General features: G+C 43.6%; 1 protein-coding gene across 2 annotated transcripts in view; it reads left to right on the top strand.

The window, feature by feature from the left end:
- Window positions 1-26,118, top strand: part of NMNAT3 (nicotinamide nucleotide adenylyltransferase 3) — an 85,037-nt gene that overhangs the window by 38,231 nt on the left and 20,688 nt on the right. For both annotated transcript variants that reach the window (XM_024200199.3, XM_024200200.3), the window contains exon 3: window positions 24,843-25,026. In XM_024200199.3, coding sequence (XP_024055967.2) covers window positions 24,843-25,026 — 184 coding nt within the window. The remainder of the gene's footprint in view (window positions 1-24,842; window positions 25,027-26,118) is intronic.

Raw genomic sequence — 26,118 nt, 5'->3', positions numbered from 1 at the left:
CCCGGCCCGCCAGGGTGCTTACCCTGGCGAGCCGCGTGCCGAACGTTGCCGACCCCTGTGCTAGAGTGTGCATCTGTACTTTAACAATTAAAATACAAGATTAAATCTTTATTATTTCCAAATGGACATGAGTATTCTTCACTGAGGTGTTGAGCAGCTGCCCCCCAAAAGGTGATTGCATTTCATTTGTGAACAAAGGGTGTTCGTGTGTCTGTGTGTTTAAAAAAAATAATTATAAAGTTGATATAAGCTATTCCTGCGAAGATTTACACGTGATTAACTCTACGCACTGTGAGTAGTCTCATTGAAGTGAAGAAATATTGACCCTGCTCTCCCTCTTCCAAAAATCACTCAAATTCTCCCAAACCAAGTTCCTGTCTGCCATGATCATGTACTATGCTGCATTAATGTGAATGGACAAAGTAATCTCAGGTGGATTTTAAATTAATAGGGCAACCGTGCATCCCACCAAAACCAGGAATGTCTTTGGGCTGATCCCAGAGGGATTTACAGAAATTTTAGTTTTGTCCTGCTGCTGTAAACCCCAGAAGACTGGCCACCTCAAGGAGTTGCCAACTAGCTGAGTTGGTGAAAATGACAGTAGGCTGGGTATATACACAGAAGAGCAGTGCCTTGCGCTTCAGGCAGCATGCAACTTTCCAGCGTCACTTGTCCTATCTCTCTTCCGCCTGGTCTGTCACCAAGTGACGTGATGTAATCTGAAGGGAATGAGGAGCACTCACTAAATCTGTTCCTTCACCCGTTCAGGTTGGGTCCTGCCTGCTGCACTTGCAAAAGGCCCCTGGATATCAGTCACCAGCTGTCCACTGCCTACTAACACATTTAGGGGCCCTTTCCTGTACTAAACCTGAATCCCAATGCACAAGGAATTTCCCTTAATTGACACTGAGCAACTCTGGATATTTAGTGGAAATAGCCTACATCAGGTCTAGGGTGAAAGAATACATGTTGCTTGAGAAAGGTTTCTTTTGTTTTGTTTTTTGTCTGGGAGTTACAATGTATTTAAACCAGCAGCCATAAGGCAGTAAAGGAAAATGTTTGCTCCCAGGTGTTGGGTCAGTGTCAGGTTTAATTAATGTCACAGCAGTTACTGCTATGAGTTTAACTTTGATTTTCCATTACAAAATGTAAGTTGGGAGAATTAAATACTGCATGATAAAGTATTTCAGTGAAATGTAGAGGTGAGGTTGAATGTAATCTGTAGTAATTCTGTTTAAGCCTGCAGCAGTGCTATCTTCAAAGCTCTAGAGTTTAGAGAGGCGCCAAGTAACATAAAACAAATATATAAACTCTTTTTGTTATGTTTAGAAGACTTATGAATCAAATGAAACCATTTCAATAGAAGAGAAGTAAATTTTCCACATGGTGAGCTAGAAGTAGGACACAGAACTCTAGCTATTGGTAATAGCTAATATAATATGCATTTCCATTACACATCCATACCGACATACTGCTAATTTAAACTCTCCTGTATTATTGGGAAGGTTCTATTTTTGGCAATTAATGTGGAAAAATAATTAGTTAGATTTAAACTGTAGGGCCTAATCCTCTACAGGCATATGCAGGTGTAACTGCATGAAATAATAGGAATTTCATTAATTTTGTCAGCAGTGAATCTGGTTCCTACAGACTAATCTAGATGATGCTAAATTAATACCAGTATTTAGCAACTTTATATTTTCAAAGTACTGTACAAAGATTAACTGATTTACTCTAATCCAATTAAACAAGTTTTTTATTGAGATAAAGGTGGTAGAGCCCTGGGACTTTTTTTTTTTTTTTTTTAAATCCCGCTTCCATCCCGCACCACAATTCCAACTCCCCCCTCCCCCAACATTGTTTCTTGCATTTTTATCCCACTCCACCTGCAAAAACCTTAGATCCCACAAATGCCACAAGAGAGACAGATTCCCCCATCCCGCTACTTAAAAAACCCAAAAAACCAAAAAAACACACACAGATGCACAACGTGGTTGTTTTTATATATATAAAGAAATAAAAACAAACCAAATTCAGACAATTTTTACCACTAGAAGGATAAAACAAATCTTGCTTAAACCATGTAAAAATACTTTAACTCCTGTTCTAATAGACATCAAAACTTTCTTTCCCTTGTTTAAATGTAGGTATTAAAACCTTTATTTAAAAAAAGAACAACTTGCTTTACATTACTGAAATTCTGTTTGACAAACTACAGTCATGTGTATATCACACAGAATGTCAAAACAAACTGCACCACAATTTTGCCTTAAAAGGTGCAGATTTTTTTTAATGATTATAAAAAGTAAGTTGTATTTTTAGAAATGGAAGCACCGTTGTAGAACTCTGAAACATACCATTTAAGTTATTTATATGTCAGGATTATTATTGCTTTTTGAAAAACATTTAATGGAAAAACTGCTCACAGCACTAGGGTTTTTGATAGAAATAAATTTTAGAAAGAGGCTCAAACTAAATCGGTAATAAGGTCAACTTAAACAGCCAGTGTGCTTAAACTTGCATTTTATTTTCCTGCAAATTACCGCAGTATGTTTTGATTTGGGGTTTTTTGCCTACCCAATCCTGCCTGCAACAAAGTACATTTTACCCACTCCTGCTATTATGTTATTGGGTCCTCTAGGACCCCAGTCCCACTGCAGGGCTCTAAAAAGTAGTTTTGTAGACCCATACAAAATTCCTTGCAGAGCTGCTGTCTAAATTCAGTGTTAATTAGACCATTGCTTTCCCTACCCTTGTGCCCATCCTAGTGAAGTCTTGTATCATTAAAATGACTTTTAAAAGACTAATTGGAATGGACCTGGTGACAACATGAACTACCACACTTCTCTAAATATGGCACTCTGCCTTTCTAATACCATTCTGATCATTATGGGAAGTGGAGATAATCCCAAGGACCATAGAAATAAGTATACTTATGCTAATACAGAAAAAAACATCAGAAACAAAGAGGTAGAGAATAACTGTAACACTCCTGTTAAGCAACAATCTCATATGGATGGGAATTCCCCTTGAGACTGTGTGTCTCAAGTACCAGCCAGCAGATTTTGCAGAGTGGTGGAATTCTAGCCCACACTCCCCGACTCCCGCCTGCCTACTATCTCACCTGATGGAGCTTTGCTGATCCCTTCCCACCACACAGCCAGGCTAGATTCAAACTAACCCAACAACTCAGCCTAAAAAGTACCGTGAGCTCTTTATGAAAATGGTTCTCTATCTTTACCTTATCTTACCCTGCTTCCTTGCATCTAGCTCAAACCCTACTCCCATTTAGGAATGGGAAGGATCATTTTGACCCCATAATGCTTGTTTTCAAATGCTATGGGAGTCTTAACTCCCAGGTTGAGAATCCAGGCTCTAGTTCATAAAATCATAGACTATTAGGGTTGGAAGGGACCTCAGGAGGTCATCTAGTCCAACCCCCTGCCCAAAGCAGGACCAATCCTCAGACAGATTTTTTGCCCCAGATCCCTAAATGGCCCCCTCAAGGATTGAACTCATAACCCTGGGTTTAGTAGGCCAATGTTCAAACCACTGAGCTATCCCTCTCCAAAGACAATTGAAGTCAGAGATTCCTATTGGCCTCAGTGGGCTTTGAAAGAGGCCTTTCATGTGGGTGAGGCAAGGGGAAGCTCACAGATGGACATCAGAGGCCCTTTTGGGGATGAAGAAGAGAGTCATTCAGTCATGGGTACATTCTGACAACAAGGAACCCAAAAGTGTGGAGCCATGTGCACTCATGTTTGTAGCTCTCAGCCTGCTCCCAAAGCCAGAAATTTACCATAAGAAACTGTGAGGGAGAAAATATCAGCTTGGTAAGGCAGGAGACCATGGAGAAATGACCTCTGAATTGTGGCAGTTAGCCAAACTAAGGCAAGATCACAGGTTAAAAAAAGGGGCTATTAAAACACCCCCTCCCCCCCCGAGGAAGTAATTGGGGTAAGCAGTAAAATGTGACTAAAGATTCACTGACACCTAAGGCCCTGACGCTACCCCCTTGGGACTTGGCTATTGACTTAAGCGATAACCAGGCTGCAAATGAATACTAAGTGATTAATGGGACTTGACATCCATAAACTAAACAAAAGAGTTGTGAGCCTACAGTACCATAAGGAAAAATACTTACAATTTCCATAAAATTGGTACTTGAAATAATTTATATTAGAACAGTTTGTCCATTTTACAAGTAATTTGTAATAATGTTTATTAATTGACAACAATTTATAGCTACTTATAATAAATGAATACTAAGCCAAGGCACAAAACAAGACAGAACTGGGGAGAGAGAGGAATCAAATCAGTATCTTAGATGTCTGTATATTAATGCGAGAAGTATGGGGAATAAGAAGGAAGAACTCATAATGCTAGTAAATAAACACAACTATGACATAGTTGGCATCACAGAGACTTGGGATAATACGCATGACTGGAATATTGGTATAGAAGGGTACAACTTGCTCAGGAAGGATAGGCAGGTAAAAAAGGGAGGAGGTTTTGCCATATATATTAAAAATGTGTTTACTTGGACTGAAGTTGAGATGGAAATAGGAGACCGATTTGTTGAAAGTTTCTGGGTAAGGATAAAAGGGGTAAAAAACAAGGATGATGTTGTGGTAGGGGTCTACTACAGATCATCTAACCAGGAAGAAGAGGTGGATGAGGCTTTTTTTTAAACCACTAACAAAAATCATCCAAAGCACAGGACTTGGTGGTGATGGGGGACTTCAACTACCCAGACATCTGTTGGGAAAATAACATAGCAGGGCACAGATTATCCAACAACTTCTTGGAATGTATTGGAGACACTTTTTTTATTCTAGAATGTGGAGAAAGCTACTAGGGGAGAGGCTGTTCTAGATCTGATTTTGACAAATACGGAGAACCTGGTTGAGCATTTGAAAGTGGAAGGCAGCTTGGGTGAAAGTGATCATGATTCTAAGGAATGGTAGGAGGGAGAACAGCAAAATAAAGACAATGGATTTCAAGAAGGCAGACTTTAGCAAACTCAGGGAGTTGGTAGGTAAGATCCCATGGGAAACAAGTTTAAGAGGAAAAACAATTGAAGATAGTTGGCAGTTTTTCAAAGAGACATTATTAAGGGCACCAAGAGCAAACTATCCCACTGCATAGGAAAGATGGCAAGAGACCACACTGGCTTAACCAGGAGATCTTGAATGATCTAAAAAGCAAAAAGAGTCCTACAAAATTGGAAACTCAGTCAAATTACAAAGAATGAATATAAACAAATAATTCAAGTATATGGGGCAAAATTAGAAAGGCCAAGGCACAAAACGAGATCAAACTAGCTAGAGACGTAAAGGGTAACAAGAAAACATTCTACAAATACATTAGAAGCAAGAGGAAGACCAAGGACAGGGTATGCCTGTTACTCAATGAAGAGGGAAAGACAATAGCAGAAAATGTGGAAATGGCAAAGGTCCTTAATGACTTCTTTGTTTTGGTTTTCACCAAGAAGGTTGTTAGTGATTGGACACCTAATATAGTGAATGCCAGTGAAAATGGGGTAGGTTCAGAAACTAAAATAGGGAAAGAGAAAGTCAAAAATTACTTAAACAAGTTAAATGTCTTCAAGTCACCAGGGCCTGATGAAATGCATCCTAGAATACTCAAGGATCTGACTGAGGAGATATCTGAGCCATTAGTGATTATCTTTGACAAGTAATGGAAGACAAGAGAGATTCCAGGAGACTGGAACAAGGGCAAATATAGTGCCCATCTATAAAATGGGAAATAAGGACAACCCATGGAATTACAGACCAGTCAGCTTAACTTCTGTACCAGGAAAGATAATGGAGCAAATAATTAAGGAATCAAATTGCAAACATCTAGAAGATAATAAGGTGATAAGTAATAGCATGGATTTGTCAAGAACAAATCATGTCAAATCAACCTGATAGCTTTCTTTGACAGGGTAACAAGCCTTGTGGATAGTGGGCAAGTGGTAGATGTGGTATATCTAGACTTTAGTAAGGCTTTTGATACAGTCTCGCATGACCTACTCATTAACAAACTAGAGAAATACAACCTAAATAGAGCTACTATAAGGTGGGTGCATAACTGGTTGGAAAACTGTTCCCAGAGAGTAATCATCAATGGTTCACAGTCATGCTGGAAGGGCATAATGAGTGGGGTTCCACAGGGATCAGTTCTGGGTCTGGTTCTATTCTATATCTTCATCAATGATTTAGATAATGGCATAGAGAGTACACTTATAAAGTTTGGATGATAGCAAGCTGGGAGGGGTTGCAAGTGCTTTGGAGGATAGGATTAAAATTCAAAATGATCTGGACAAAACGGATCAATGGTCTGAGGTAAACAGGATGAAATTCAATACAGACAAATGCAAAGTACTCCACTAGGAAGGAACAATCAGTTGCACACATGCAAAATGGGAAATTACTGTCTAGGAAGGAATACTGTGGAAAGTGATCTAGGGGTCATAATGGACCACAATCTAAATATGAGTCAGTGTAACACTGTTGCAAAAAAAGCAAACATTCTGGGATGTATTAGCAGGAGTGTGGTAAGCAGAACACGAGAAGTAATTCTTCCACTCTACTCTGTGCTGATTAGGCCTCAACTGGACTATTGTGTCCAGTTCCAGGCGCCACATTTCAGGAAAGATGTGGACAAATTGGAGAGAGTCCAGAGAAGAGGAACAAAAATGATTAAAGGTCTAGAAAACATGATCTATGAGGGAAGATTGAAAGAATTGGGTTTGTTTAGTCTGGAAAAGAGAGGACTGAGAGAGGACATAACAGGTTTCAAGTACCTGAAAGGTTGTAAGAAGGAGGGAGAAAAATTATTTTCCTTAACCTCTGATGATAGGACAAGAAGCAATGGGCTTAAATTGCAGCAAGGGAGGTTTAGGTTGGACATTAGGAAAAACTTCCTAACTGTCGGGGTGGTTAACCACTGGAATAAATTGCCTAGGAAGGTTGTGGAATCTCCATCACTGGAGATTTTTAAGAGCAGGGTAGACAAACACCTGTCAGGGATGGTCTAGATGGTGCTTGGTCCTGCCATGAGTGCAGGGGACTGGACTTGATGACTTCCCGAGGTCTGTTCCAGTCCTATGATTCTAATTACCATTATCCATTTCCCAAATTTTATATATATGTATACATTATATATATGTATACATATATATAAAATTTGGGAAATGGATAATGGTAATTAGAATCATATATATATTCTTTGTGATGTTTGGGTGTTCTTTTAGCTTTTAATTACTTTAAGTAATTAAAATATACTAAGTAATTATTACAACTATTTTAATTATAAGTAGCCCTTAGAGAACATAAGTAAATAACAAGTGACTGTTTCATTTTGGATCAGTAGGAACTGCATATGTGAGGTACCTTTGAAAATCAAACCATTTATTTAGGTGCCAAAAAGGTTTTGGTGCAAAACTTTAGGCACCCAACTTCAAAAACATTGGCCAAATTCCATTTAACGCAAAGGGATTAACCCATCTAGCTGAGACAAAAAAAATGGTAACTAAATTTCAGAGATTACCCATGTAGATTGTTTTTACAAAAGAGACTTCTGAACAGGCCAAGAAAGGGAAATTGCCATAAGGATACTGTCAATCAGAAATTCTCTATTTGCCAGGAGTCAGAAGACAGGGAGTAGTAATCTCAAGGTACAGTTCCACTCTGAAAAGTGACAACATAAAATTAGCATGTTCTTACCTGATTCTTATTTATATTGTAGTAGTGCATAAAGACCCCAACTGAAATCTGGGACCCATTGTATTAGGTGCTCTCCCAAAGAGGTTGCAGTCTAAGTAGACAACACAGACAAAGGAAGCATTATTTTACCTGTAGCTGAGGCAGAGAGAAATTAAGTGAATTGCTTACAGTCACACAGGAGGTGTATGGTAGAGCCAGGAATTGAACCCAGGTGGCTTGGGTTCTAGTTGAGCTCTTTAACCAGAAGACCATCCTTTCTCCATTTCAGTGTATGTATTCAGAGTCGTATGTTTACTTTATTGCCTGACAGTTTTTAACAACTTACTCTACCTCTTATCTCTGCAGAGCCAATATAGCTAAGGGCAACCTCTACACTCTCAGCTAGGGGTGTGATTCACCTGCTCGTGTACTCATACTCAAACCGCCTCTCATCAAGCTAGTATGAGTATAAATTGCAGTGTGACCCCAGCAGCACAGGTAGTGGCAATGGAGACATAACTGAGTCAGGTTAAGTACATACCCACCAGTTTCAGGCAGGTTTGTACTTGCCACAGCTCAGCCACGGCTTTGCTGTGCAACCCTTGCTACTACGGCTACAATGCTATTTATACTTGCACTAGCTCAATGAGAAGGCAGAAATTTGCCTCAGGACCTTTATTACTGGTCAGGTTTTACTGGTGACAAAGCAGAGGAAGGAAGGAAACAACCCAGTTTAGCTTTCATATCCTAGGTTGCATTTGTACGGCTGGCAGTAAGGAAGAGCTCTTTGTACTTGTAAACTGAGCAATGTCACCAGACAATAAATATGGCCATTTTTACAATGTACCTTTAAGTCATGAGAGCCACACACTTTGAATCTGTTGGCATGAAGACAGATGGGGAGAGCTGTTACATTATTTTTAAAAGGAAAGAAATCTCATTGGGCTTAGTACGTATTCCCAACGGGGAACAACAGCCTTTCATTGAGACCATCTCCCATACTTTGGAAGAATTTACAACTCAGTAAATTATAAACAGGAGATCTCACTTTTACAGTATATCCTAAACTAGACAGGTCAGATTGCAGCTGGAGAGAGGATAAAAAGACAGGATAATACCTAATGCAAACAAAAAATGACAAAAAAAAAAATCAGTAAGATTATTAAAGAGTTGGGTGGAATTAAGAGCAACCATAAACACCTTTTTTCCTCATTCACATCAGCTATACCACATATGAGAATAGACAATAGTATGCACTCTTGCTTGCAATGTACAGGCATTCCCTAATGTAGGCAGAGATGAACCAGATTGTAGGGCCAGGTGATGCCCAAGTAATAGCAAAGTTAAATATTGGTCAGACTTCAGGGGCACAACTCCCAATCAACAACGACCGATTAAGAGATGATGTGATGTGATTTTGAACTCAGATAAGAAAGGAAGGTATTTTCAAATCATGATGCAAGTGGGTCACAGCCAATGAAATGATAAACTGTACATTATAATATCAGGAAGGGTGGAGGAAAAGGTAGAGAAGCTAAAAGAACTAAGGAGAACAAAAGAGAACATTCTAATAAAAATCCTGAGGAAACCTGCAATCCTAAGAGGCCAGCTAGACACGATTCTGTCTGAAAAAAACAGAGACTTTAATAGGCTAGAGCAAAACTGCTAAGGGTAAGGAGACAAAGCAAATGAATGACTCGTATCTGAGGGTGGAAAGAGAGCAGAAATCCTTTATATCAGAGATCAGAAGGGGAGTCTACAACACCAAACAAAAGAAATATCTGGAATCTTTGAAGATTTCTGTTTAAAAAAAACTTTACCCTTCTCCCTTCCCCCCCCCCCCAAAAGTATGAAGACACTGGCACTAGAAAAAGTAGGATTCTCATGCTTGGGGGGGGGGGGGGGGGGGGAGACCCACCTGAGGAGTCTTTGTTATTTTGTAGTCAACTAAACTTTGTTAGTTTAAAGTAAAAATTGATTTTTAAAAGCCCATGTTAAATACAAACACCAGGACAAGCATTAATTGTAAAGCTTCAGAGTGACCACAGATGGCACTCAAAAGAAATTGATTTCTAAAGACAAAGTTTGAGTTCTCATTTGAGGGAGGAAAACCTGGAGAAAAATAGAATTCTGGTTGTTTTAAGGATAATTATGGGTGATTGGTATTTTATGGTAAGATCAGTTTAAAGAGAATTATAAGTTGTAGGTGGAGTGTCAAGAATATTTGGTATCAATGTATTAAAATGGAACTGAAGTCTTCTGGTGGAGGTTTGGAAACTAACCAAATAACCTGGGAAAGAAACAAGAATTCAAGTAGAAAGTAGTGCCACAGTTGAATAAATGTTTGTAAATCCTAGAAATGTAGGGCTCAAGAAGTCATCAAGTCCAACCCCCTGCACCGCAGCCAGACCAAGTAAACCTAGACCATCCCTGACAGGTGTTTGTCAGGTTTGTTTAAAAACCTCCAATGCTGGGGACTCCATGACTTCCCTTGGGAACCTATTCCAGAGCTTAATTATCCTTACAGTTAGAAAGTTTTACCTAATATCTAACTTAAATCTCCCTTACTGCACATTAAGCCATTACTTCTTGTCCTGTCTTCAGTGGACATGGAGAACAATTGATCATTGTCCCCTTTAAAATAGCCCTTTATATATTTGAAGACTGTTATCACGTCCCTTCTCAGACTTCTTCTCTTAAGATTAAATATGCCCAGTTTTTTTTAACCTTCCCTCATAGGTCAAGTTTTCTAAGCCTTTTATCAGTTTTGTTGCTCTCCTTTGGATTATTTCTAATTTGTCCACATCTTTCCTAAAGTGTGGTGCCCAGAATTGGACACAGTACTCCAGCTGGGGCCTCATGAATTGCCTCCCATGTCTTACCTATGACACTCCTGTTAATACACCCAGAGCGATATTAGACTTTGTTGCAGTTGCCTCACATTGTTGACTCATTCAATTTGTGATCATTATAGCCCCAGATCCTTTTTAGCAGTACTACTGCCAAGCCAGTTATCTCCCATTTTGTAGTTGTACATTTGATTTTTTTTTCCTTTCTAAGGGCTTGTCTACACTACCGCGGTAGTTCGACGGCTGGCAATCGAACTTCCGGGTTCGATTTATCGCGTCTGGTGTGGACGCGATAATTCGAACCAGGAAGTGCTCGCCGTCGACTGCGGTACTCCACCTCAGCGAGAGGAGTACCGCGGAGTCGACGGGGGAGCCTGCCTGCCGTGTGTGGACCGCGTCTGAACCGCGGTAAATTCGAACTAAGGTATGTCGACTTCAGCTACGTTATTCACGTAGCTGAAGTTGCGTACCTTAGATCGAATTGGGGTGTTAGTGTAGACCTGGCCTTAGTGAAGTGTCTTTGCACTTGTCTTTAGTGAATTTCATCTTGTTGAATTCAGACAAATTTTCCAATTTGTCAAGGTTGTTTTGAATTCTAATCCCGACCTCCAAAGTGCTTGCAACCCCTCCCAGGTTGGTGTTATCTGCAAATTTTATAAACATATCCTCCACTCCATTATCCAAGTAATCAATGAAAATATTGAATAGTACTGGACCTCAAACTTGACCCCTGTGGTACCCCACTAGAGACTCCCAGTTTGACAGCATACCATTGATAACTTCTCTTTGAGTACAGGCTTCCACCCACTTTATCGTAATTTCATTTAGACCACATTTCCCTAGTTTGCTTTTGATAATCATAGAATCATAGAATATCAGGGTTGGAAGGGACCTCAGGAGGTCCTCTAGTCCAACCCCCTGCTCAAAGCAGGACCTAATCCCAACTAAATCATCCCAGCCAGGGCTTTGTCAAGCCTGACCTTAAAAACCTCTAAGGAAGGAGATTCCACCTCCTCCCTAGGTAACCCATTCCAGTGCTTCACCATCCTCCTAGTGAAAAAGTTTTTCCTACTATCCAACCTAAACCTCCCCCACTGCAACTTGAGACCATTACTCCTTGTTCTGTCATCTGGTACCACTGAGAACAGTCTAGATCCATCCTCTTTGGAACCCCCTTTCAGGTAGTTGAAAGCAGCTATCAAATCCCCCCTCATTCTTCTCTTCTGCAGACTAAACAATCCCAGTTCCCTCAGCCTCTCCTCATAAGTCATAATGTAATGTGGGACTGTGTCAAAAGCTTTACTAAAATCAAGATCAGGTGGATTTGATTTTAAATCAAATTGATTTAAATCATGATTTAAATCACTACTCAGGAAGACTCAATTTAATCATGGATTTCCACATAAAAGTACATTCTTGTTGGTTGTTATAACCTTAATACATATTCTTCACAACTCAGATAGATGTAGGCTTCATTTTTAGAAGGTACACACTATACATTTTTAAAGTGATTTATTTTGAAAACTTTTCAGATTAGTTTTACAGCTATATCAGAAAATAATGATTGCTTGGTTACTTCATTTACCGAAGGTAATTGAAGCAGATATTTATGAAGTCATTGGGAGGTGAATTATCTCCAATTCAACAGGTTAGTCATTAATATTTGGAGGATTTTCTTGCTATGCTGTACTAGGAGGAGAACATCACCAGACAGACATTTAAATTGTTTTATTTAATTAAAACAATAATATTATGTATTCTGAATTTTTTTCTTCAACAGCAAATATGTTTTAACAAAACAAACATATGATTTTTTTGAATTTAGTTAAACATTCAAGATTTTTAAAATCCGATTTGTTTGTTAAAATTGCTTTTAACTAAAATAGTTAAATGAAATATTAAAAACAAAAAAAAGTTAAATCGACTATGTCAACCAGGTCAACACGAGAAACTTAAAATATTGGCTTCTGCAGCTAAGTCAGTTGTCTTCACCTTCATTTTCCTGTTTGTTCATAATCTGGAAAAGGAAAAACAAGCTTTCCTGCTTTTTCAGGTCCCAAACGATTTCTCAATTTGGAATGAATTAGTCCAAAGGAAGAAACTATTCTTTCTACACCTGCAGAAGAAGCTACTGCTGTTAAAAGTGAGATTATCACTTCAACAGTCTCTGAATCCAAGTGCTTAAGTGACTTCCACCAGTTCACTGGTGTGACTTTCTTTAAAACATCATCAGCAAACATATATTTATTGAATGGTTCACCCTTTGCTCTGAAGTTTTATAGTTGGCGTTATGGAGGGATGGTTGCTGGATGTCCATGTCATAAAGAACTCCTCTTCTTCAGTAGTTAAGGTTTGACTCTAGTACCAAGTATTGAGAATGTTTGCAAGAAAATGGGCTGGAGATAGTGCTTGTCCCATTCGTGTTTTTAATGCTTGTAATTTAACTCTGTCATTGCATATTTCTCTTTTTAAGATCTCACTCAGTTCCTTTCAAATTTCAACAGCGTCAGCAATAAAACAGCTATTTCCCTGCAGTTTGTTCAAGGCTACAGAAATAGGCTTCAGGGTACTCAGCATGTGTTCAACATTTCTCTTAAGTCCAATGTTGAGAACTTTGGCTGTGACAGTGCCATCTATTTTTTTCACGATTTTGTTCACAAACTGTCATCAGATTAGGCCAGTTCTTGATATAGTGCTCAAAACAGTCCACTGCTGAGTTCCATCGCACGTCTTGGGGGAGAGTTAGCTTGGTTCCTCCCACTTTTTTCAGAGCAGCTGCTACAAAGTGGTTGTTACGGAAGTATTTTGCAATTTCAACAATATTAGCCTTTATTTCTGGAACACTGAAGTCTTTGGCTAGGAGGTGCGTCAAATGAGCACTGCAACCGTATGTTATTAGCTTGGGATTCTTTTCACTCTCTTCTAAATTTCTTCTCATCTTGGATACATTTGCAGTATTGTCTGTGCCCATCTGTGTACTAGACATTTGAAATTTTTTTTTAGTTTGTTAGAGCTTTTACTGCTACTTGTAAGTATTCTGATAGTTGGCACCATTTCCACTCACCGGTGCCTCAAAAGAAGAAGCTGGATGATCGCTCTCCTCCAGCTAAGCCATGAGACGTGCGACCCCAGGTCTGCCAGTCCTCCGGATCCCCTGCCGGGGCCATATCGACTACTGCCCAAGTGCTGCAGTTGAGTCCGGCCCCGCCTTGATCACTGCCACCCACGCAGCAGCTGCAGCTCCCATCGGTGCTGGAAGCGTACCAGGCTGCTTGGGACCTCCTCCCATCTTACGGCACCGTTCTCACCTGCCGTGGAGGAACCCTCAGCGCCAGCAGACCCGTCCCATCCTCCGGTGCATTCGAAGGGGAAGCAGGCTATGATGTCTAGGCTCTCCCCCTTACCATGTCCCTCAGTGCCTACCCACTCCGACAGAGAGCCTACCCGGTCCCCAAGCTCTTGACGGTCGAGAATCGGCTCCTCTGTGGTCGTCAGTGTCATAGAGACCTCGGAATCATAGTCCGACTTCTATCACTCTGGGAGGAGCAGAAGTCGCAGATCGAGGTCGGGTAGAGACAGGAGAGACCAGGTGTGGCCTCCACAGTGGAAGAACCCACTTCAGTGGCATTTCTGGACCCCCTGGGCTTTTCACCATGGCCAGGAAGGAATCCAGGGTCCCCGTTCTGCAACATCTTCCGTGGCCTCTGCCACCTTAGTTCCATCTTCCGCTGTGCATCTGCCCTCGGTGCCTACGGTCCCGATGCCTCTGCCTCCGGCTCCATCGTCGACTCTGGCACTGTGCTCAGCTCCAACCTTGGCACCGCCCTTCACAGCGTCGACGCACCTGTTTCCCACGCCTGTACCATTGTCGATGTCGACCTCGATGCAGGCACCGCCCCCACTTCCGGTGGCTCCTGTGAGCGTGCCGATGCAGCTCCTTCCCGTAGTGCTGATGGCAATGCCGATGCGTGCTTCGACATCCATAGCCCCAGCACTGTCGACAGCACCACTACCTGCAATGCTGCCCCGAGAGTCATGTGACCCCTCGGGGGCAGATGGTAGGGAGCTCCCACCTCCAATACCTGCTTCCTCCTCTTCATCACCGGATGAAGCATTGGTGGGAACGTCCATAGTCCCTGCGTTAGAGGACAATAGAGTGCTACAGCAGTTGCTGCATAGGGCCGCCCAGGGTCTGGGCATCAAGGCCGAGGAGGTGGTGGAGGAGGCTGATCCCATGTTGGACATCCTGGCACCCTCCGAACCGTCACGTATTGCCCTGCCATTTATGAAGACCATTGTGGACACCAGTAAGACCCTGTGGCAGACGCCAGCTTCCTTGCCACCCACTGCCAAGTGGAATGAGCGGTGGTATTTCGTGCCCTCCAGAGGGTTTCAGCATTTGTACTCCCATGCGCCTCCAGACTCGCTGGTGGTCGATGGGGCTAACCAGCGTGAGAGACAGGGCTTCCAAGGACAGAGATGCTAAATGCCCTTGACCTTGTGGGGAGAAAGGTCTGCTCGACAGGTGGTTTGCAGCTCCGTATCACTAACCAACAGGCCATTGTGAGCAGGTACTCGTACAGCACCAGTGCAGCAATGGCAAAGTTCACGGAGCTCGTCCCTTCGGATTCCCGGTCTGAGTTCACAGCCTTGGTGGAGGAAGGGAAGCTAGTCTCCCGGGCTTCCCTGCAGGCTGCGTTAGACGCTGCAGATGCCGCCACTAGAGTTATGGCGATAGGGGTGGGGGGCTATGAGGTGGGGTGCTTGGCTCCAAGTTTCAGGGTTACCCTATGAGGTCCAGCAGACTATTCAGGACCTCCCATTTGAGGGTGAGACTCTGTTTTCAGAAAAGAAAGACAAGTGGCTGCACAGCCTGAAAGACTCCTGAGCCACCCTCAAATCCTTGGACCTGCACACCTCTGCCACGCAGCTGAGACATTTCTGTTCACAACCTCCTCAAAGGTTCAGCAGCAGAGCTGCCAAGACTGTTCTCGGAGGAGGAACAAGAGTGGCAGGGGGAGGCAACACCCTTCCTCGAGTCAGGGCTCTGGCCAGCCCAAACGGCCCTCTGGCCCTAAACCAGCCTTTTGAAGGTGCGGTCGAGGACGGTGCACCAGGTCAGGTCTGGATCTAACCCACTTTTCCTCCCAACTATCCCCTTTCTACCGTGCATGGTCCCGTATAACCTCGGACCACTGGGTGCTTCGCACGGTAGAGAGAGCTCAGAGCAGTGCACCTAGTGTGTCAGACATTCCGCCCTTACCCAACCGGACAATGTGTATCAGTCATGACGGACAATACGGCTGCAATGTTCTATATCAATAAACGGGGGGTGCACGCTCCTCTCCCCTGTGCCAGGAAGCCCTCATGCTATGGGACTTCTGTGTAGAACGTTCAGTCCACCGGCAGGCGTCGTACCTCCCCAGGATTCAGAACAAGCTGGCGGACCACCTCAGCAGGTCGTTCCGCAGCCACGAGTGGTCCCTTCACCTAGATGTCAGAAGTTCAGTCTTCCAGAAGTGGGGATTTTCCCTGATCGACCTGTTCGCCACACGATGCAACAGGAAGTGCCAGCAGTTCTGCTCCTTCCAGAATCACAGCCCGGGCTCCACAGCAGATGTGTTCCTGCTCCATTGGGGAGGGGCTCTCCTATGCGCCTTCCCGCCAATACTGCTCATTCACACGGTCCTGCTCAAAATCCTCAGAGATCGTGCTCGGGTCATACTGATAGCACCGGCCTGGCCACGTCAGCACTGGTACACATCCCTCCTAGACATGTCCGTGGGAGCCCCGATTACATTGCCGCTCTTCCCGGACCTTCTCACACAGGATCACGGACATTTCCAATACCCAAACCTGCAGTCGCTCCATCTTACAGCATGAAAGGTCCATGGTTGAATCCGTCTGAGCTTTCCCGTTCAGACCAGGTTAGACAGGTCCTCTTGGCAGTAGAAAACCCTCGACGACGGCCATGTACCTTGCCAAGTGGAAGAGATTTTCAATCTGGTCAGCGCAACGCGACTTGCCCCAACGCTACTTGCCCCAACGCTAGCCTTAGTGCCGCACATTCTGGACTCCTTCTATATCTGAAACAGGAAGGTCTCTCGTTGTCTTCTATAAGAGTGCACTTGTCTGCCATCTCGGCATTCCACCCGGGCATACAGGGCTGCTTGGTTTTTGCTAACCCCATGGTCAGCCGCTTCCTAAAGGGGCTCGGCAGGTTGTACCTGCATGTTCACCAACCGGTTCCTGCCTGAGACCTCAACTTGGTCCTCCCTAGGCTCATGGGGCCACCCTTTGAGCCTTTAGCAACATGCTCCCTGCTCTACCTCTCCTACAAGGTCGTGTTCCTGGTGGCAATAACCTCGGCCAAGAGGGTGTCTGAGCTCAGGGACCTGACTTCAGACCCACCCTACACCGTGTTCTCTAAGGACAAGGTTCAGCTCAGGCCCGAAGGTTTCCTCCCGAAGGTTGTCTCGTAATTCCATGTGAACCAGGACATCTTCCTCCCTAAACCCCATTCTAACAACAGGGAACCGAGACTCCATACTCTGGCCGTCCGCAGAGCGCTGACTTTCTACATCGAGAGAACAAAACCATTCAGGAAGTCGGTCCAGCTCTTCGTGGCAGTGGCGGACAGGATGAAAGGTCAGTTAGTTTCGGCCCAGCGCATTTCATCATGGATCATGGCCTGTATCAGTGAGTGCTACAACCTAGCAGGGGTTCCTGCACCTCCGATCATTGCGCACTCTACTAGGGCACAGGTTTCATTGACGGCGTTCCTGCCTCAAGTTCCCACTCAGGAAATCTGCAGAGCGGCGCCGTGGTCTTCCATACACACTTTCGCCACGCACTATGCAATCACCCGGCAGGCCAGAGATGATGCGGCCTTTGGAAGAGCAGTACTCCAATCAGTGGACAGCTCCGACCCCACCTCCTAGATTTGGCTTGGGAGTCACCTGATTGGAATGGACATGAACAAGCACTCGAAGAAAAAAACAGTTACTCACCTCTTGTAACTGTTCTTTGAGATGTGTTGTCATGTCCATTCCAATACCAACCCTCCTACTCCTCTGTCGGAGTAACCAGCAAGAAGGCACTGAAGGGGTGGTGGGTCGGCAGGGCTCTATATTAGGCACCAGTAAGGCGTGACTCCAGGGGGCGCCCAGGCCAACCCAATGGATGCTGGTAGGGGAAAAATCTTCCGGCCAACGTGCACGTGCGCACGCACACACTTGATTGGAATGGATATGAACAGCACATCTCGAAGAACAACAGTTACAAGAGATAAGTAACATTTTTTTCTCATGTTGTTTCATTCGGGTAACCAGGCCTTGCATTTCTTTGTTGCACTGTTTGCATTTTGCACGCATGCCTATCTTACCCACAGGTTGAGGAACTTCATTAAAATATTTCCAAACGGGGTCTCTTTTACGGCCTGCTGCCATTATAGGTTTTCCCTTCTAGTGAGAGAATGGTATGGTAGATCTCAAATCAATGAAGGCTACACTCAGAAAGACCTCAAGACTTCTTGAATATGCTGCTGAAACAGTTTCACTTTTGTTTCTACTGCCTGTTCCTCCCTTCTCACATTTCTCTCCAGACTTCTTCTCCTTTAGAAAATCTACTCCACCCCAACAAATTTGCAGAGGAACAATAGGGTTAAGGTCTGTTATTTCTCACCTCTATATATTATTTATTTAAAAACACAAAACCACAGTTTGAGAACTGCAAAACTAAGCCCTAGTCTACACTACCAGTTTAGGTCGAATTTAGCAGCATTAGATCAATTTAACCCTGCACCCATCCACACGACGAAGCCATTTTTGTCGACTTGAAGGGGTCTTAAAATCGATTTCTGAACTCCTTCCCGACGAGGGGATTAGCGCTGAAATCGATCTTGTTGGGTTGAATTTGGGGTAGTGTGGACGCAATTCGACGGTATTGGCCTCCGGGAGCTATCCCAGAGTGCTCCATTGTGGCCGCTCTGGACAGCACTCTCAACTCAGATGCACTGGCCAAGTAGACAGGAAAAGCCCCGCGAACTTTTGAATATTATTTCCTGTTTGGCCAGCATGGCAAGCTGATCAGAACCGGTGACCATGCAGAGCTCATCAGCAGAGGTGACCATGGAGTCCCAGAATCGCAAAAGAGCTCCAGCATGGACCGAACGGGAGGTACTGGATCTGAGACGAATCCATGCTATCAGAACTCCGTTCCAAAAGACGAAATGCCAAAATATTTGAAAAAATCTCCAAGGGCATGAAGGACAGAAGCTATAAAAGGGACCCACAGCAGTGCCGCATGAAACTTAAGGAGCTCAGGCAAGCCTACCAAAAAACCAAAGAGGCAAACCGCCACTCCAGGTCAGACCCCCAGCCATGCCTCTTCTGTGATGAGCTGCATGCAATTCTAGGGGGTGCCCCTACAACTACCCCACCCCGGACGTGGACTCCTGCAAGGGAGTCTCATGCAACAGGGATGAGGATTTTGGGAACGAGGAAGATGATAGTGCACAGCAGGCAAGTGGAGAAACCGTTCTCCCCGACAGCCAGGAACTGTTTATCACCCAACTCGGGCTCCCAGACCTTGAAGGCGGAGAAGGCTCCGCTGGTGAGTGTACCTTTGTAAATATAATACATGGTTTAAAAGCAAGCATGTTTAATGATTAATTTGCCCTGAAGACTTGGGATGTATTTGTGGCCAGGGATGTTTTTGCGACCAATAAAGCTACTGAAATGCAGTCAAGCAACATCCGTTCTTTATCTCTCTGTTATCCTCAGGAGAGTGATATCATTCATGGTCACCTGGTTAAAATAGGGGAATTTTATTAAGGGGACATTAAGAGGTGGCCGTTCCTGCTGGGCTGTGTGCCTGTGGCTGAAAAGAAATCATCCCCACTGTTAGCCACGCGGTGGGGGGAGGAGTGAAGCGATCATCCCAGAGAATTGGGTGTGAGGGAGGGTTTAGTTGTGTTTGTGCTGCACGTTAACCCAAAAACCTTAGCCCCTCCTTTTAAATGGCCAACCCATTTTAAATGGTCAACCCAACTCTCCCTTTTTTTTCTCCCGCAGCTGCAAATGTTTCAGTGCTACCACTATCATCTCCGTCCTAGAGGCTAATGCAGATAAGAAGGCAAAAAAAATGCACTCGGGATGAAATGTTCTCTGAGCTCATGCAATCCTCCCGCACTAAAAGAGCCCAGCAGAATGCATGGAGGCAAACAATGTCAGAGTCCAGGAAAGCACAAAATGAATGCGAGGACAGGAGGGATGTGTGAGATGAGAGGTGGCAGGATCAAGAGGAGAGGTGGCGGGAGCAAGAGGAACGGTGGCGGCAGTGTGATGAGAGGAGGCAGGAGGCAATGCTGAGGCTACTGGAGGATCAAACTGATATGCTCCGGCATATGGTTGAGGTGCAGGAAAGGCAGCAGGAGCACAGAGCGCCGCTGCAGCCCGTGTGTAACCAACTGCCCTCCTCCCCAAGTTCCATAGCCTCACCCAGACGCCCAAAACCGCAGTGGGGGGGGGGCCCTCTGGGCACCCAACCACTCCACCCCAGAGGACTGCCCAAGCAACAGAAGGCTGGCATTCAATAAGTTTTGAAGTGCAGTGTGGCCTTGTCCTTCCCTCCTCCGCCACCCCACCCGGTGCTTCCCTCTTCCACCACCTCTCCCGGGCTACCGTGGCAGTTATCCCTTTATTTCTGTGACTAATCAATAAAGAATGCATGAATTTGAAACAATGACTTTGCCTCTGCAAGCGGTGATCGAAGGGGGGAGGGGAGGGCGGTTGGCTTACAGGGAAGTAGAGTGAACCAAGGGGGCGGGTTTTCATCAAGGAGAAACAAACAGAACTTTCACACCATAGCCTGGCCAGTCATGAAACTGGTTTTCAAAGCTTCTCTGATATGCAGCGCTCCCTGCTGTGCTCTTCTAACCGCCTTGGTGTCGGGCTGCGTGTAATCAGCGGCCAGGCAATTTGCTTCAACCTCCCATCCCGCCATAAACGTCTCCCTCTTACTCTCACAGATATTGTGGAGCATACAGCAAGCAGTAATAACGATGGGAATATTGGTTTCGCTGAGGTCTAACCAAGTCAGTAAACTGCACCCGTGCGCTTTTAAGCGTCCAAATGCACATTCTACCACCATTCTGCACTTGCTCAGCCTATAGTTGAACAGCTCCTGACTACTGTCCAGGGTGAGTGTCTATGGCTTCATGAGCCATGGCATTAAGGGGTAGGCTGGGTCCCCAAGGATAACTATAGGCGGTTATTTTCTGGTCTGGAAAGTAAGTCCCTTGCTGCAGCCGTTCAGACAGACCAGAGTTCCTGAAGATGCAAGCGTCTGGTACCTTTCCCGGCCATCCCACGTTGATGTTGGTGAAACGTCCCTTGTGATCCACCAGTGCTTGCAGCACCATTGAAAAGTACCCCTTGCGGTTTATGTACTGGCTGTCTTGGTGCTCCGGTCCCAAGATAGGGATATGCGTTCCATCTATCACCCCACCACAGTTGGGGAATCCCATTGCAGCAGAGCCATCCACTATGACCTGCACATTTCCCAGAGTCACTACTCTTGATAGCAGCAGCTCAGTGATTGCTACTTGGATCACAGCAGCCCTCCAGTAGATTTGCCCACTCCAAATTGATTCCCGACTGACCGGTAGCTGTCTGGCATTGCAAGCTTCCACAGGGCTATCGCCACTCGCTTGTGAGCTGTGAGGGCTCCTTGGCATTCTTGTGCTTCAGGGCAGGGGAAAGCAAGTCCCAAAGTTCCATGAAAGTGCCCTTACGCATGCGAAAGTTTCGCAGCCACTGGGAATCATCCCAGACTTGCAACACTATGCGGTCCCACCAGTCTGTGCTTGTTTCCCGGGCCCAGAATCGGCATTCCAAGGCATGAACCTGCCCCATTACCACCATGATGTCCAAATTGCCAGGGCCCGTGCTTTGAGAAAAGTCTGTGTCCATGTCCTCATCACTCTCGTCACCGCGCTGCCGTCGCCTCCTCACCTGCTTTTGCAGGTTCTGGTGCTGCATATACTGCAGGATAATGCGCAAGGTGTGTACAGTGCTCATAACTGCCGCAGTGATCTGAGCGGGCTCCATGGCATCTGCAGGAGAGCAGAGTGGCAGCGGAAGCGTGACAATGGTTTGCAGCCCTACTGCACCGTCAGCTGCCAGAGCAGGAGAGCGGAGTGGCAGCGGAAGCATTACGATGGTTTGCAGCCCTATTGTACCGTCTGCTGCCAGCAGCACCCAGGACACAACAGCGGCGGCTGAGCTGAGCGGGCTGCACGCTTGCCATGGTATGGCGTCTGCGCGGAAAAAAGGCGCGAAACGATTGTCTGCCGTTGCGCTCTCGGAGGGAGGGGTGACTGATGACGTACCCAAAACCACCCGCGACAATGTTTTTGCCCCATCAAAAACATTGTGGGAGCTCAACCCAGAATTCCAGTGGGTGGCGGAGATTGCGGGAACTGTGGGATAGCTACCCACAGTCCAACGCTCCAAAAGTAGACCCTAGCCTCGGTACTGTGGACGCACTCTGCTGACTTAATGCAACTTAATGCGCTTAGTGGGGACACACACAATCGACTGTATAAAATCGCTTCCTAAAAAAAATCAACTTTTATAAATTCAACCTAATTTTGTAGTGTACACATACCCCAAGCATCTCTGATGGTATCTTCTAGACTGAGCATTGAGTCCCAATGGGTAGATAGAAAGATTAACCTAAATAATCAATACGGAAGCCCCTTGATCCCCATAAAATTGGGTCCCTAATCCATGAACTATTGGAACTCATTTACAAAACTTTTCTTAAACATTACATGAATATTTTGTCTCATACTATAAAATTAGAATTTATAATCCCTATTCCATGATGAGATATCTTTGAGCTATAATGTATCTTAATTACAACTATCTTTAGATAGGTTTTTTCCTCAGAGTATTTTATCAAAAAAATCCGATTTAAATAAAAAAACTGATTTTTATTTTTTTTAAATCATTGATTTTATCCACCCTGATCAAGATATCTCACATCTACTGCTTCTCCCTATCCCTTAGGCTAGTAACACTGTCAGAATGAAATTAAGTTGGGTTGGCATGATTCGTTCTTCACAGATCCATGCTAGCTATTCCTGTAAACCTTATTGTCCTCCAGGGTACAAATTGATTAATAATTTGTTCCAGTATCTTTCCCGGGATCAAAGTTAATCTGACTGGTCTATAATTCGCAAGGTCCTCTTTGCTCCCCTTTTTAAAGAACCAATGTGTGTGTATATCATGCAGTGGAAGGTCAGACCTGCTCAGGTGTGTGAACATACAAGTTACTACAGAGGACATAAGACCTAATTCTGTTACAGCTAATGAAGATTCTTCTTTACCTCAATGGCAGTAATCTGTGGTTCTTAGAGCAGAAGATTCTGATTTTCATCATTACTTACCCCACTGGAAAGATGCAAATCTACTTCAGAATAAAGATCCAAGTGTGTACATCTAACAAAGACACAGTACTTCTTTAAGGTACTGCAGTTACAAGTAACTTACCCTTACTTGGATAATGTGACCACACTCCAACTTGAGCTTTTAGTTCTTTTATTAAATATATTTGCTGTGGTATATAGTTTATAAAAGAACAAATATCTTCTGCCTTATTTTTATAGAAATGTTGGGGGGGAAAATGAACTGAAGCCCAGAAATGAAAATTGTTGTATAGTATGTTATAAGCAAAATACCTTATAAAATGTAAATACAATATATGAATCCATACCGTATTACAACTCCCTCCCTAACTGGGGATCTATTATAGCACTATATTATCCAAGCAGTTGATTTATTTATCAATGTTATTAATAAAAATCTCATAGGCAACACTGTAAGTTTACACAACATTGAAAATATTTTATGTACCTGTCATATATTGTTCAACACTTTAGATTAATCTTCACCATATGTAAGTGAAAAGATTTTCACTGTCAGATTGAGGTGGATTTAATGACACTTACTTTCCAGCTCCACAGACTGCATTGCCTATATGAGGATGGTTTAAAAGAGAAGGTACTTGAAGCTGGGTTTTTCAAAGCAAAGAGGCATGCAAATCCTGTTGAATTGTAATGGGATTTGTGTGCCTAATTCCCTTAGACTCTCTTGAAAATCTCACCCCTAATGTATAAAATGAAATTGCAATCCATTAGATTATAGTGTCATGTTCAAGTGTCAGAAATGAATTATGAGGCTCTCAGGATAGCCCTCTTTGTAGAATAATAGAGATTGGCTGCAGCAGGGTGATTTGATTTTTTTTTCTTTATTCAGTAATGTCAGTTATAAAGAGATCTGTTTTTATTTTATTTTCTCCCCATATACCATAGAGTACCTATGTTAGATTCATAAAGATTTTAGCGCGATCATTTGTATTTATTGAAACACCTCTATTCTGCACTCTGTTCTTATCCATTCTAGGGACGTGAAGCTCATGTTGGTGCTGCCTTTCTCTACTGTTTCTATGTGGATAAATGCTATAGCTTTTGTGGGAAGATTTTATCTACTTTTATTTCCTGACTTGAATCGGAGGCTGCAGAATCTGACTATGAGAGCTTATAGCGTTAATTATTTCATTACATTACAGTAGTTGGAAAATACGGGCATATTTTCACATTTAATTAACATGATCAACCAGCTGGAAAGCAAGCTTCATGGCAGATAAACTCGGCAAGGATGTTTTTCCAGTGTTTTAAGTCTTGTTTTAAAACACCTTCATCACCCATCCTGTGCTATACAAAAAATAGAATTTTTGAATCTACTGATTTGCTTGGTTTGTGCTATTAAACAGTACAGCAGAAAACTGCTCCGGTTTTATATAGTGTAATTCTTGCTTTAGCCTGATGAGGAAGCACAATGATCTTGTTAAATGGTACGCATGAGATGCTTGGAAACAAACTCTGGTCAATTAAAACATTCATCATCTAGGCTGTCTGAAAGCTGCAATGGTACAGTTACTTGAACTAAAAATTCATTAACCTTCTCTTCAGTGAGCGTGATCATCTGCATTATAAATGACAAACATTTCTATTTGCAGGAAGTTATATACTCATCCAGCTTTCCTTTTAATATTGTCTAATGGAGTTAACATTTCAATAATAGAACTTTGAAGAGTGTAATCACAGAAGAACAGGAACATTACTTTTCAGTGTTTACATAAATTGCAGTTTCCTTTTTATCACCATTTTTAAAAAATGATCTAAAATGCTGATTTTCTTTCTTGTCTTCCCAAGGAAGATACCGGGTGATTGAAGGTATCATTTCTCCGGTCAACAATAACTATGGAAAGAAAGGCTTGGTTTCAGCAAGGCACCGGATAGCTATGGCTCAGCTTGCGCTGGAGACATCAGACTGGATTAGAGTGGATCCATGGGAGAGTGAACAGGAGAAGTGGACTGAAACTGTAAAGGTGCTAAGGTAATTGTGTTTATTTTTGTTCATGGAGTTGCCAGAGGCCACAACAGATCGCAAGGAGCAGCATTTGTCATGTCTGCATTTTAACAGGGCTACAATACAATGGAAAGGGCAAAGCCCTCTGTATGTTCACTAGGGCAAAGTACTAGTTGGGTAGGCCTTTTAGACCATTCAGCTAAGCTGAAACAAAGGGAAGTGATTCATCCTTGCCCAGAGAGATGAAAAGCCTCTTAAGGATTGTTCATGTGTCGTCTGCTTTGTGATAAGGATGCTAGGTCTGTGAGCAACGAACACTCATGAACTAAACTTTTTTCTCTGAGCAGGATTCTTACTCTGGAGTCTAGTGTTCCCTAGTGCAAGGCAGGTGGAGCTCCCCAAGCTTTCAGGCTTTAGTCTGTAAGAGCAGTAGTATTGGGTTGTGGCACAAGTCCCCCTACACACACCCTTACACTAGTGGTCACACACCATCCAGGACATTAGCTGCCACCATGGGAACCTTTCAGTGAGTTCCTTCTTGATTAGAGTCATTGAAGGAGCTCCATGCCAAAGTCCATGCCTCTTCATGTGTTGCTCCAGTTCTTCAATACAATCAGCACTGATCCTGCTTTGGGGTCCTTTTCTGCTGTGTCCCTCCCATGCCTTCCAGTCAGGTCCAATTCTTTTTGCTGTTTAAATTTGTTTTCTATGCCAAGACCCCAGTGGCCTCTGGGGCTGAACTTGGAGCAATCTAAAGTTCTCAGAATGGCTCTTTGTTTCGTTTAAGACAAATTCACTGGACACTGCCACCACTGATAGGAACATGTTACAGTGATATGCCAGTTGCATTTCACACTGCTATGGTGTGGCTGGCCTGAACTCAATAATGATGTCAAGGCTTATTTGATCCAAGGTAGGATGGTTTCCTCTGCCTCAGGGCTGTTTCCATCTTACACAAAGCGGTTATGTAGTTCTCACTTCATAAGCTTGCAAAGCACTGTTGCTTGGAGTCAGTCTGTGGGGAAGAATCCTACTCTAGTTGTTCAGTACTGCAGGGTGTAGGGGAGCCCAAACTCTCCCACCTGCTAGAATTTTGTTAGCATGCATCTTGAAAGCTGT

Source organism: Terrapene carolina, unplaced genomic scaffold (genome assembly GCF_002925995.2).
Source record: "Terrapene carolina triunguis isolate 2854851 unplaced genomic scaffold, T_m_triunguis-2.0 Scaffold88, whole genome shotgun sequence".
Lineage (NCBI taxonomy): Eukaryota > Metazoa > Chordata > Testudines > Emydidae > Terrapene > Terrapene triunguis.
Note: the sequence above shows the minus strand (reverse complement) of the source record. Positions and strands in the feature narration are given on the sequence as shown.